Genomic DNA, 14,707 nt, shown 5'->3' on the forward strand with positions numbered 1-14,707 from the left:
AATCCCTGGCTATGGACCTGGGTATCAGTCATGCCTATAAGTTGATTGGTCCTCCGCTGTTCTAACAAGCTGCACAAGGACAATCCTTAACCTATAGAACTCATGATCTAAAACCAGGAGAAACAAGACACAAGCACAAGAGGAATACTCTTGGCCTGAATATACACAAAGTCTAGGTGACTATGTGACCACATTACAAGCTAGCTGACCACCTGTATGTGCTTGGGTTGCCAAGTCCAATTCAAGAAATATCTGGGGACTTTGGGGGTGGAGCCAGGAGACTTTGGGGGTGGGGCCAGGAGACATTGGGGGTGGAATCATGAGAAAGGTTGGAACAAGTGCAATTGAACTCCAAAGGGAGTTCTGGCCATCACATTGAAAGGGACTGCACACCTTTTCAATGCCTTCCCTCCATTAGAAATAATGAAGGATAGGAGCACCTTCTTTGGGAGCTCATAGAATTGGCCTCCCTGGTCCAATCCTTTTGAAACTTGGAGGGTGTTTTGAGGAAAGGCATCAGATGCTATGCTGCAAATTTGGTGCCTCTACCTCAAAGAACATCCCCTCCAGAGCCCAAGATACCCGCAGATCAATTCCCCATTACTCCCTATGGGAATCATTCTCCTAGGGAATAATAAATTGCCCAGTATACATTTCCCTTCCCCCTCTGCTTTCTAAAGCGGGGAGAGGGCCTCCAAACTGGGGAATCTCCTGCCCTCTCCCCCATCTCTCTCTCATACACACACACTCACTGCGTCTGGTTCCTCCACAGCTTTACTTGCTCTGAAAACGAAAGCAAAACAAACAGAGGGTCTGTACTCTGACAAAACTGCTGCTGACCTTTCCCAATGAAGCGTGTCCTGCTTCCTGCTTCCTGCTCAACTTTAAAGGCACACATTTTAAAAACAGACCTGTTTGCAGGTTTTTAAACCTGATGGAACTCTAGAAGTACATGGTGACTGTGGGGGCGGGGCTTCCCCCACTGGCCAGCTGGCTGGGGGCGGGGGGAAGCCTGTAAAACCTGGGGATCCCCCACTGGGACCTGAGGATTGGGAAGCCTATGTGCATAAACTCACTATCTCCTGAGAGGGAGAGAAAAAGGGGAGAATGAATTCTGTTCCACATCATTCCAGTTCTGCAACAACAAAACCTTCTGTCTCCCATTGCTTCCTTACAAAGTACCAGTGTTGCTGGCGGTGTTATGCTTTGCCTCTACCATGTAACAATTTAGGATTTATAACACTAAAATGAAAGTATCAAAGCCGGGACATGACCTAGTCAAATTTAAGCCCTTCGCTTAACCCCAGATTTAAGTAATTTCCCATTGAAATAAATTATTTTTAAATAAATAAATGGGACATAAAGATGTTTACTTTTTTTTTCCCTTGGCCTGATCTTAAACAAGTTTAATCACAGCAACAGCATTTTAAGTCCTGAGGAATACAAGTGTTATGTCAAAATGGCTACCTCTTACCTGGTTTTCAAACAACCTATGTTGCCTCATGTAGGCATCAAATGGAAGGAGATACATAGACATAAAAAAGACCAAGAGAGGGGGGTTTTCTTTCCTATTCAAAGCAGAAAACAAATGATGGAAGGCCAGAGAAGCCAAATCAGCTGAACAGTCATGGAGCACAGGTCTGGCAGGGCTGTAAGCCGTTTTCATTACAAGCAGGGCATCGTAGAGCTCTGTAGGACTCTTTAAATCGGTTTGCCAACATAGAAAACTTGCTTCCATGGCATACAGAGCATGGTGCAGAGCCAGATCCTTTACACTGGATACAGCTGTTCTCATCCTCTTCTTCCTGTAATGGAAAGGGACCAGTCAGTCAAAACAACCTTGCCTGATAGCAGTTCACACAGTCTTCAATCCAAACCAGATCAACATGCAAGATAAATTTCACTGTGTGTCATTTTTTTGCAATTTTAACTTTACATTGTTACTTGCTCAAGCATTCTGCTTATATCAGTGCTTCCCTGTTCCTTGTCAACTATTCACTGCATGCAGTGTCTGGATCCCCAAAACGCAACGTAAGTGAATGTGCAGATCCTTAATTCACAGCATTTTTATTGCATAAATGAAATTTATTTGGCACAGAATTCTGTTCACACATACTTGATTGCCCTCAAAAGATGTGACTATAGAATGCAGCAGTGCCACCCCACCTGTTTTTGAAATAATTGACAGAACTGAATTTCTTGACAAAGTTCCAGGAACACCTAGAATACAGTACAGTTCCTAGAATCCAGCATGCTCATTGATTCTTAAAGCTCAGAAAATCTTCCTCAATGTGAGCAGAGGCCTGGCTCACTGAAGTTGTGTAGTGATATTGTGCCATGGCAGTGGAATCTTTGTACAGTCAGGATGAGGTCCACCATACTACAGAAGCCTCCAGATCCACAGTCATGGTATAATGCTCATAGCTTCTCTTAATGAGAAGCTCTGGAAGGCCTTTAAGGGATGCGATACGTTTCCTTAAGAAACCAGGATACAGCCATTTACATTGCCTTTATAATAATGTATTTATTTACAATATACATTGTAAATCACTGTGGGTGAATCAGTTTTGAAGGCAGTCCAGCAGTTCAGCTACCTGGGGTGCATCATCTCCTCAGACGCCAAGATCGACAAGGAGATTGACAATAGGCTGGCAAAGGCAAACCGTGCATTTGGCTGACTGCATAAAAGAGTGTGGAGCAACAAGCATCTGAAAAAAGGCACAAAGATCAATGTTTACAAAGCGGTTGTGATGACAACCCTCATCTACGGCTCCGAATCGTGGGTTTTATACCATCATCACCTGCGACTCCTTGAGCGCTTTCATCAGCGCTGCCTTCGCACCATCCTCAACATCCACTGGAGTGACTTTGTGACCAACACTGAAGTCCTCAAGCGGACGGAGGTTACAAGCATCGAGGCACTGCTGTTGAAGATGCAGCTGCGCTGGGCAGGGCATATTTCCAGGATGGAAAACCACCGCCTTCCCAAGATTGCCCAGTATGGCAAACTTTCCACCGGCCATCGAAATAGAGGGGCACCAAAGAAGAGGTACAAGGACTCCTTGAAGAAATCCCTTGGTACCTGTTGCATCAACCATCACCAGTGGTCTGACCTAGCCTCAGATCGCAAAGCATGGAGGCACACCATCCACCAGGCTGTCTCTTCCTTTGAGAACGCACGCATAGCTGGTCTTGAGGACAAAAGGAGATTGAGGAAGAATCGCACTGCTACAGCACCAACCCTAAATCAGACTCTTCCCTGCAGCCACTGTGGCCGGACCTGCCTGTCCTGCATTGGTCTTGTCAGCCACCAGCGAGCCTGCAGCAGACGTGGACTACTGCACCTTTCTTAAATCTTCGTTCGCGAAGTCAAGCCGAGAGAGAGAGAGACAGATCAAGCAAGTGCTATATAGGACAGTCCCCCCATATCCCAATTTCAGTGAGGTGCTGGGTCAAAAGATAGTAATTGTCCATATCAAACACTGCTGTTAGATCGAGAAGCAACAACAGTGCCAACCCACCTCGATCCAGGTGCCTCCAGAGGTTATCTGTGAAGGCAACCAGTGTGCAGAATCTGGAAATTTCAGAGTGAATCTGGAACTCTTCAGTATGAACTTTATTAAAAGTAAACATCTCACCCTCAAGATGTTCAAAAACAACCTGAAAAATATGGGGCATGTCTGGTAGGGATAGCTTTACCAATAGGCACACCTAGGCAATTGTCCAGGGTGGCATTTTGGTGAAGTGGTTTCATGGCAGCCTCGATTTGGATGCAAACAGGAGATAGCAGTTCATATTGAGTAAACAGGTAAAATGATAAATGTTTTTCACTTTGATCTGACACTATAATCAGCAGATACCTCAGGCTTAATAGCCTGTAATTTCTCCCCACCTACCTGAGAAAGGTGGGAGGGCTGGTTTATCGTAAGCTGGAAAACAGAGGAAAAAAATGTTCAAGTTCTCTTAAAGTAGTGATTTGTTTTACCTATGGAAAATATAATACCTAACTGTATTTGTCTGTGTCAGTTTATCACACACTCACAATGTACTATTTCCATTTCTTTGTGTAAAAGCAATCGTCTGCCTATCGCCATCCGAAAAGTTTCTCTCACATACACACCTCTATCCATATATATCCAAAAAGAAAAACAGTGATTATTTTGTCTTCTGAATTTTTGCCACAGTATGCGTTATGGCAGCTTTACAATTCTTATGAAGCACAGTATTCCAGAAGGACACATGACTTTTCAATCAATAATTAGTTGATATTTCATATGAGGGACCCAGAAGGTGCTAAGCATAAAAAGGACAAACTGCAAACAGATATGTGTTCTGTTATTTCTTGTGTACTATATATTTATCCTCAGAATCTTCAGATAATTTGAGGGGCGGGGATAAATAGTTCCTGATTAAAACCAGGACTTTTGCACTGTTATTATGCTGTCCTCACAATACAGTAGTGGCAACTTCCTTCAGCAGATTCTTGTCCCTTATTAATTAACCCATGAGAAGTTAAGAGAAGAATGATGGCAACAGCCAAATGCTAAGACTGCCAAGAGTGCAGAATCCATGCTTCCCACTGGGTTGGGCCTGTGTTATGCTTTGCTCAGAAAAAGCATTGGTTTTACTAAGCAGAAAAGAATAACCACTTCAAATAGAGTAGGGCTGGTCTGGGAAGGGCTTCCCCCACCCGGGAGGTTCCCAACCCGCTGCCCGGGAGGTTCCCAACCTGCTCAGTGGGGGGAACCTCACCCTACGTCACCAGTGCGATGAAATCACCTGGTAGTGATATCATCACACTGGCAGCGTCGCACGCAGCTGCTCTAGGCATTTCCAGGAAAACTCTGTGGTTTTCCTGGATGTTCTAGCCATTTGGGAGGGAAAACTCTATGGTGCAAACCATAGAGTTTTCCCGGAAATGCATAGAGCAGCTGCACATAATGTCGCCAGTGCGATGACGTCACTTCCAAGTGACGTCATTGCATTGTGGGCGTGCAAAGCACATGCGCCAAAGTTCCCCGCTGCGGAACGCAGGGGACTTGTCAACCCTAAAATAGAGAGAGCTGTCATTTTTCTCCTAGAGATTTCTGCATTCTGTCTAGTTTTGATGAACACTTTACATATGTTAAGGCAAACTGGAAGGCCTTTAAGGGATGGGATACGTTTCCTTAAGAAACCAGGATTCAGCCATTTACATTGCCTTTATAATAATGTGTTTATTTACAATATACAGATCAAGCTAACTGGCTCTGATGAAGTCATCAAAAGTTATTAGTAACCCAGTCACCAAAGCTGCATCACAATGCTTTGAAAGATATGGCTAAGGATTTTTTTTTTTTTTTAAATCAGGATTGGCTAATGTCAAATGCTTCAAAATATCACAGACCAACATTTCATTGGTCTTTAGGTAACCCAGCCCACAGATCCATGTGAGATCTCTGAATGTAAACAGACCAGCTGCATCTGAAGTTAATCTGTAATTGCCCACACCCTGCCACATAATTCCCTGAGTTCCCAATCTCCAGGTGGGTGCTGGAGAGCTAATAGAACTACAGTTTAAATCTGTTCTCCTAGAGAAACTGGCTGCCTTGGAGAATGAATCCTATGGCATTCTATTCCACTGAAGTCCCTCCCCTCCCCAACTAGGTTTGCCAGCCTCCAGGTGGGGCTTGTAGATCTCCTGCTTTTACAACCGATCTCTAGCTGGCAGAGATCAGCTCTCCTGGAGAAAATGGCTGCTTTGAAGGCTGGAGTTTACGGCATTGTACCATGCTGAGGTCCCTCTCCTCCCCACTCTCCATTCTCTCCCAGCTCTGTCCCCAAAGTCTCCAAGTATTTTCCAACACAGACCTGGCAACCCTATTTCCAACCCTGGCCTTCCTGAGGCACCTTTCCCTAAACTGCAAGAATTTCCCAACCAGGAGTTGACAACCCTATTCCTTGGAGATTACCCACACACTTTTTACTAGGGCAAGAGAGCAGCTGGGCCTGGGAGAGTTTCAGGAAATGCTACAGCAGGACTAAGTCAGCACACTTTGGGCAAATAGGGTCTCTTCAAGGTTGTTTCAGGGTTGGGGAAATGGTGTGGGGAAGAACACCAAAGCCTCTCCCTCTCCCCCATCCTTCAGGTTCAAGCCAAATCAGGCCCAAGTACACCTGAGGAATTCAATTCCTCGATGTCATGTTTGTCTGTGCAAAGACCAGAGTTGTGCCAGGGCAATCTGACTTGACTCATGCCAGACATAACATCTAACTGAGCTCAGAACACGTCAGCAGCACTGACTAAGGGTATTGGCTTGCTCTTTGCCTCTAGTATGATGATAGTGCAGGATGAAGCTCCTGTTGAGCTAACACCTGTTGCTGAGCTGACAATGTTAGCTGCTGAGGGGGCTGAACCAAGCGACTTCTGCAATGCTGGTAGATATGCTGGGACTTGTTCCAGACTGCCAGCAGCCTTCCAGGGCAATACTGTATCAGCAGCTTCCATGGTAAGCTAAGTGGTGAGTCCACTCCAGTCAGAGGGGCTGGGTCCACACATTGTTCTATGCTATTCATTCACCTTCTGGATTTCCCAGTCTGGATTGCTTTCTTGACCAATGAATAATTTATAAAATTTGCTGTAGAAAAGGTTGGAACTGTCAATGATGTAATAATGGTTAAGGTTTCTCAGCACATCTAGGAGAACAGAGCAGGGAATACTTACTTGTATATGCTGGTTGACTGCAAGTGGGTGTCCAGCGTCCTTCACGTCGCCATCACTTTTTTTGCTAGTGTTTTCTCCTCTTCCTTCATGGTGCACGAGGGACCAGTCATCAACACTGTCATTCTGAATGAGTTTTCTTACCAGCTCTTTCTTATTCATAGATGTTCTGATGATTTTCAGATTGCTGGTGTAGATGATAATCTTGCCAAAATCTAAAATGGGGGGATGCTAAAAAGGTAATAGGATGTAAGTCCCAGACGTCCTCTTTGCTCCCAATCCAAATCATCCTCCTGGTACACTTTGGAACGCAAGGGGATGAAACGGGAACTTAGATGACTAGAGTGAGTTTGGCAGGGTACTCACTCGACTGCGGGGTGACATGATAGAGGCTTACAAGATAATGCATGGGATGGAGAAAGTAGAGAAAGAAGTACTTTTCTCCCTTTCTCACAATACAAGAACTCGTGGACATTCGACGAAATTGCTGAGCAGACAGGTTAAAACGGATAAAAGGAAGTACTTCTTCACCCAAAGGGTGATTAACATGTAGAATTCACTGCCACAGGAGGTGGTGGTGGCCACAAGCATAGCCACCTTCAAGAGGGGTTTAGATAAAAATATGGAGCACAGGTCCATCAGTGGCTATTAGCCACAGTGTGTGCATATATATAATTTTTTTTGCCACTGTGTGACACAGAGTGTTGGACTGGATGGGCCGTTGGCCTGATCCAACATGGCTTCTCTTATGTTCTTATGTTCTTAATGTTTATGAAATCCTATAAGTTGGCGGTAATGACTGCTGAAAAAGAATTTTACACAGTCTTCATTGCATCCGCTAGCTCTCGCCAGAAGTTGTTTAGGGTAATTAGATGTTTAACTCCTCTCACTACAAGAACCTAACATTATTAGAAATTCAGCCATTAGCTGTGAGGGCTTTGCAAGCTTTTTGTGGATAAAGTCTTGTCACTCCACCATAACCTCCCTGTTAACATTGATACAGTAAGTGAACTGGAGGCACTTTGACCATCTTTGGATTCAGAATTTGATAGCATAAGCTGGCTCTCCTAGGCTGATGTTCACAGGATCAGAGCTGGCTCACCCACTAGGCAAACTAGGTAATTGCCTAGAGCACCAGGAGGGAGGGGGCACCAAATTGGGCCCTCCCCCCCATACTCATGGCAAATACCTAGTTTACCCCCTGCCATTGCCTCACTGTGCTGCTGCCACCTCTTCCTTCCTCCCCCCCTTCCCTTCTGTGCTGCCAGGAAGGGGTGGTGAAGCGCCACTTCCCGGCCTCTGTAAAGCCCCCCCCCCAACTTCAATCAGCTAATTGGTAGTAAACACTGCTGCTGCGGCCACTCCCCCTCCCTTCCCTTCTGCGGCGGCACCGTGCTCCCTAATTTCAGAACATCATAGCCACCCGTTTGGTTGCCAGGGTGTCTGGAGATTCAATTCACACACATCTGCCAGGAAAACGTGGGGTTTGTCTACCAGAATGTAACCAGTACTAACAGCCACAACGTTGCAGAAGCACTCGGTATCTCTGGAAGAGTGTTAACCAGGAGGACAGATGGGTTTCCAGCCACTCTGTGCACGCACCATCTTGGCCGTTGCAGTGGAAGAAGTTGCGCCGCCAGGAACTGTCCGGGCAGACGATTTCCAGCCTTAACCATGAAATCCATGTTGTTAGGCTAACATCATCAGCAACTATCTTCCTGCAGTGCCAGACTCCATAACAGCAAAGCGAGAAGCTCACGTACTCAACAGCTGTCACTTATGCACAAGGCAATCAAACTTATCTTAGGCGTGGATCCTGTCAGACTGCCTAAGCTTTTGTCCAACGGAACCCAAGACAAAGGATAGTGCCTGAAGGCCCAATCAGTAACCAGGGTCAGGTATGCTCATTGGTCAGATATGGGTACCCAATCAAGTGCCCCCAGTAAACTGGCCATTGGACACTGCAAAGGTCCAGCCCTTATGGTCATTGTGGAACCTCCCCTTTTTCTGAGGTCACCACCTGTCATCCGCCCCTGCACCTCCCATCCCCTAAGGGCTCAAGGTAGTCCTTATAACCTCTGACCCAGCTCCCCACAGGTGTGCATCTAGCAGTACCCCATTCCTGCTGTTTAGATACATCCTCAATTCCTGATCAATTGAGGGTCCCTTCCCCCATCTCCCTAGCTTGTCGCCATTGGAGCCTTCCTCAAAGACTATGATCGGTAATTATCACCCTGTTTGTCCATCCTTATGTTACCTCTATATATTTATCTCTATTTTTATTAGGTCTGTATGTATGTTATATGTATCTATTGTCTTGTATGTGTGTTCTATATTTTTCTGTAATAAATTCATAATTGTTTTACTTAATTAGTGTTCTTGGTAAATTTAATTGGTAAATGTGGAATCCTGTATACATAGATTCTTGGTCCTTTTGAGCCAAAGTTGCCCACCTGTCAATTCCCCAACCTCTTTTGAGAGCATTTTGGCTTACAACCGCTAGAATTGGCCCTACCCTTACAATCGGCCTGTGCCTCTCAGCAGAGGATGCTGAGAGGCGTGGACCGATTCTAAGGGTTGGGCCATTTCTAGCTGCACTCAGTGTGCAGGGGAGCAGTGGGGTGTGGTGCTGCCACAGAAGGGGGGCTGCTGCAGCAGTGTTTTACCACTGATCTGCTGATCAATGGGGGAAGTGCAGTGGGCGGCATCTGCCCAGGGGCCATGCACCCTAGAGCCATCCCTGCACAGGATGCTGAGCACTGTTAGGCTGGCCACATGCCTCTTGAACCCATGTCCCTCATGGCAAGTGAAAGCTGGCAGTGAGGGAATACAGGGCCCCCTGGTGGACATTATCAATCTGTCCCTGGATACATCAGCCCTCAACTTATTCCAGTACAGCTTCCTCCTGGGAGTGAAACAGAGATAGTATTGGTCACTCTCACAGACAAGCTCTCGTTGGATCAAGGAGGGTGGGTGCTGCTGTTACTACTTGATCTTACAGCAGCATTTGTCATGGTCAATCATGATCTTTTGACCCATTGCCTCACTGACACAGGAGTCCATAGGGTAGTCTTGAAGTGGCTTACCTCATTTCTCCAAGTTTAGAGACAGAGAGTGGCACTAGGAGAGAGGATGTCAACTAGATATCCGCTAGTATGTCAGGTAACTGGCTTCCTACCTGTCTTGCCCTCTGCTGCCTGAGCTGTGCTGGCTTACAGTGGAGGTTCAAGGAAGATCTCTGACTTACAAACTCTGCAGAACTACATAAGGACTTGGTGTTAACCTTTAAGGCTCTTAATAGTGTGGGATCTTCAGGATCGCCTCTCCTGGTATACCCCCAGAAGAGCAAGTGTTCAGCAGATAAGAACTTATTGATGGTCCTCAGCCTGAAAGATATCTGGCTTTCCTCCACCAGAACTAGGGTATTTTCTATCCTGGCTCCAACCTGGTGGAACTCTCTGCCAAACAGCATCTATGACCAGCAGGACCTTATGTAGTTCTGCAGAGTCTGTAAGTCAGAGATCTTCCACCAGGTGTTTGGTTGAGGACAGCATTAGTTCCATCACTCTGGCTCTCCCACTACCTGCCTTTCCACTGTGAGGCAGTGGCACAACTGGAAGTTCTAGGCTGACTGGTGTTTTTAATTTATTTTTAATTTAATTTATTTTATTTTATTTATATCCTGCCCTCCCTGCCAAAGGCAAGCTCAGGGCAGCTCACAGGTTAGGGTCAAACAATGACCAAAAGATAAAACAGCAATAAAACATAAGACATAAAAACAATTATTAAAACATCAATATCAATAGTTGCTAGTGCAATAATTCATACGAACAGTTAAAATTTCAATGATAGCAAATGGCTAGTTGGTCGGTATTAGATGTTCCAAAGAGGAACCAGGGTTGCCATAGCATGGTAAGAGAAATCCAGAATAATGTTTAGGTTTATGGGCCTAATCCATTGTTATAGGTGTTACTATGAGAAAGCATGGTGGAAGAGTGCTGTTTTACAGGCCCTGCGGAACTGTGGAAGCTCTCACAGGGCCCTAACCTCCTCCGGCAACTCATTCCGCCAGCTAGGTGTAGCAATGGAAAAGGTCCTGGCTCTAGTTGACTTAAGCCTAACTTCTCTGATGCTGGGAACTGTCAACAGGTTTTGAGTCCCGGACCGAAGTGCTCACTGGGGCATACGCGGGGAAAGGTGGTCCCTAAGGTATGCAGGACCCTGGCCATAGTAAGGACCCTTATTGTGTTCTTATCGTTTTTATCATGTGTTTATTATATTTTACTGTTATACACCAACCTGAGCCCTGCCTTTACAGGGGACGGCAGTTTAAAAATCCAATTTAATTAATAAATAAATAGAGGCTAAATTTGTTAAAATCCCTAGAGCTATTTAACAAGCTCCAAAGGGCATAGAAGGTCAGTACAGTACAGCTAAGAAGTCAGCTTTGGGTCAAAGCCCCATGAAGTCACTAGTGTCTCCTTCCACCTTAAAAGAAGATGAAGAAGAAGATATTGGATTTATATCCCACCCTCCACTCCGAAGAGTCTCAGAGCGGCTCACAATCTCCTTTCCCTTCCTCCCCCACAACAGACACCCTGTGAGGTGGGTGGGGCTGGAGAGGGCTCTCACTGCAGCTGCCCTTTCAAGGACAACCTCTGCCAGAGCTATGGCTGACCCAAGGCCATGCTAGCAGGTGCAAGTGGAGGAGTGGGGAATCAAACCTGGTTCTCCCAAATAAGAGTCCGCACACTTAACCACTACACCAAACTGGCTCTTGCATAGTATAATCTACCCGCATCATGTTTTTTTTTTTTTTAAATGCTACGATATGGCAAAGATATTGAAAGGATATTTATGACATAGCTAGCAAAATTTAAGCCTTGATCTGAGTTTTCTAAATCTGGACTCAAAATTCCATCAAATCAGTATCTATGATGACATTCAGCTTTGCTCTCAAACTTTATTAGTTTAGCTTTGCACATCTGAAATGAAATTCTGAGTTACTAAAGAGTAACTAAAGAAGCAATATGATAATTAGCATTAATAAATTGTCTTAGCATTAGACACTTGGGAATTGTCACAAGAGGCCTGCAAAAGAGACTCCCTACTTTCTGTAATGAGAAGGCTATGGATTATGCATGGGATAGAGAAGGTAGAGAAAGAAGTACTTTCCTCCCTTTCTCACAATACAAGAACTCGTGGGCATTCAATGAAATTGCTGAGCAGTCGGGTTAGAATGGATTAAAGGTAGTACTTCTTCACACAAAGGGTGATTAACACATGGAATTTACTGCCACAGGGTGTGGTAGCAGCTACAAGCTTAGACAGCTTCAAGAGGGGACTGGATAAACATATAGAGCAGAGGTCCATCAGTAGCTATTAGCCACAGAGTATTGATGGAACTCTGTGTCTGGGGCAGTGATGGTGTGTATTCTTGATGCTTGCTGGGGGGGGGGGGGCAACAGTGAGAGAGCTTCTAGTGTCCTGGCCCCACTAATGGACCTCCTGATGGCACCTGGGGGGGTTTTGGCCACTGTGTGATACAGAGTGTTGGACTGGATGAGCCATTGGCCTGATCCAGCATGGCTTCTCTTATGTTCTTATTTAGAAAGGGGTCAGGGGAAATGATGAAACAGGATGGATCCAAAGGAGAAAGTGTTTTGCTCTGCCTTATACTTTCCAGTGGGTTTACCCCAGTCCATACGAATGTATCCAAAGTAATGTGGGTCATTCTTTTTGAGATTGTGAATACTTTTATGATATGAAAATGGAAGTCTTCAAACACCTAAAAGGCCAGTTAAGCCTTGGTTGACAACATTAACCTTTTTCTGCCTTAGTTTCCATGTAGGTAAATAGACATCAGAACACATTATATTGTGGGCAGGACCACAACAGTCCTATTGCTTTTTAGTTCATTCATGTTTTGCAAAAGGCTTGAGGTTCTCAATGAAGATGTGTTGCAGAACTTTGCTGAAGCCTTATTGGATGTCACTTTCGACAACAAGAAATGTCTGAACTATTTAATAAATCCTGGCATTCTCTACTTTGCCACTGATCGTGAAGTTCATGGAGTGCCCATCATACACTATGACTACTGCAGAAAATTTACTCAGCTATCCCATTTCCCTTGTCTCTTTTCTAGGTATTGTGTGGCATTCTATTGCCTCTTGCTTCATTCAACTTGTGCTTCATATTACAAAGTGCAACAGGATCTTTATCTAAACGGAATGGAAAAATGTTGCATTTTGAAAGGATAGCAGCTTGAAGACTAAGCTGTTTCATCCTGCCATATCTGTCGTTTTAAATGTATGATCATCTCTAAGATTGATCAAATATATACAAGTAGGCTTGAACAATTTGTGATTCAGCAACCAGAATGCGAGGCACCAGCTCAGTAATGATCATCCTGATCGTGCAGACCCAGACGGGCAACAAAGCAGGCCATTTATTGAAAGATGACCAACCAAACCTGGCTATAGGCTGTGTTTGATTTGATGTGTCATGATGTACGCATGCTGTGCATTGCAATATGTAATCTGAAATGTGCATAAACATTTTGATTCCACAAAAGGGTCCTGGGCAAGGACTATGTGCCAATATGGATGTTAATCACTATAATGAATTGATAACAGTTGCATAAAACAGCCCATAATTTTTAGCCTTCAGTAGTCCATACATTTGCAAAAAGTGATCAGCGCTGCAATGTTATCACCTCCCTTTTTTTTTTTTAACGCCTACATTTGACTCAATATTATTCACATGTGCTGGTGCTGTGAAGCCAGCTGGTAAATATATAATTTAAAAACTGAATCTACAAATTACAGGTGGTCAATTGAACTTGGTTAAAACTCTCATATTTTAAACCTAAATGCTGGCCATAGCTTAATCAGTTGAACCAAGATTACTTACCATACGGTTATCATTTGCCTGGCACTCATTTAAGAGGGAAGGGCTACTTGTGAGGGTATACTTGCTCCCTTCTCTGAAGACGCTGATCCTCTGAGCATTCAGTTTAGGTGGTGGGCAAAGCCTTGGTTCTTGAGCTTCTCTGCTCCCAAACAAATGGTCTCTGGGTTCAAAGTTTCTGTGTCGGAGACGATGAGGATATTCTTCCTGTGGAATTTCAAGTTCCTGACCATCTTCATATACCTGCTTTAAGACCCTACCACTATATGCAGATGAGATTTTGAATCTCACTTTACGGGGTCTTGCATCGTGCCTCTGGTTCAGTTTCTTCTGAAGCTCATCCATAGATATGGGCTTTTCACGGTGCTTCCCAGAAATTAGTTCAGCGATGACTTTGGACTTTCAAAAATGCGGTTCACATTCACTTGCTCCATGTATAATTCAAAGGTTCTGTTGATTCCTCTCACATTACGGTTTAAGAGGATACCTTGACATTAAATATTGATAGACCCTCATGGGAAAAACTATTACTGTAGTGAAACATAAGGGGAAATTCCTCAGGCAAATAGTGAATAAGTTATAATTGAAACAGGATTTATAACCAGAGGAAACATTCTGATGTGCACACACATTAATTTTACAGTGACATGACTCATTGCAAACAACAAAGTCCTAATTTTTAGTAATTATTTGGGACACACTGCAATGTCATCTTAAGGCAAATGAACTAAAAGAGCAAGTGGCAGAAAAGATGAGCAATGAACCTAAAACATTTAGATTGTATACCAAAAGACTGAAAAAGACTAAGACTGATACAATGCTAGGCATATTTGCTTGGAAGTTAGTTGTACTGCACTGCCAAACTTACTTTTGAATAAAAACATATAGAATTGGGTTGAAATTAGCTGTACCAATTCAGATTTGGAGGAAGGGAAGGCTAAAGCTTCACAACGAGGTTCAAATGCCTGATTCTCTACTATGATTTATAAGTATTTGTTCCTTTGTAACACCCAGGAGATTTGAGTAGGTAGAAGGTGTGGTCCCTGGCACGATGATGCAACTTCTGCTTTGTCCTCTGGAAGTGATGATATCAGTGGA

The 14,707-nt window shown here is 44.3% G+C and overlaps 1 protein-coding gene across 1 annotated transcript; it reads right to left on the bottom strand.

The window, feature by feature from the left end:
• Nucleotides 1–1,587: 1,587 nt before the first annotated feature.
• Nucleotides 1,588–13,954, bottom strand: GRXCR2 (glutaredoxin and cysteine rich domain containing 2). Its single transcript, XM_060240544.1, has 4 exons — nucleotides 13,618–13,954; nucleotides 12,198–12,205; nucleotides 6,704–6,931; nucleotides 1,588–1,805 (listed from the first exon to the last, which is right to left on the bottom strand). Exons 1-4 carry the CDS (start codon nucleotides 13,952–13,954, stop codon nucleotides 1,626–1,628), a joined length of 753 nt encoding a protein of 250 aa, XP_060096527.1. The 3' UTR covers nucleotides 1,588–1,625.
• Between the last annotated feature and the right edge of the window lie 753 nt (nucleotides 13,955–14,707).

Source organism: Heteronotia binoei, chromosome 5 (assembly GCF_032191835.1).
Source record: "Heteronotia binoei isolate CCM8104 ecotype False Entrance Well chromosome 5, APGP_CSIRO_Hbin_v1, whole genome shotgun sequence".
NCBI lineage: Eukaryota > Metazoa > Chordata > Lepidosauria > Squamata > Gekkonidae > Heteronotia > Heteronotia binoei.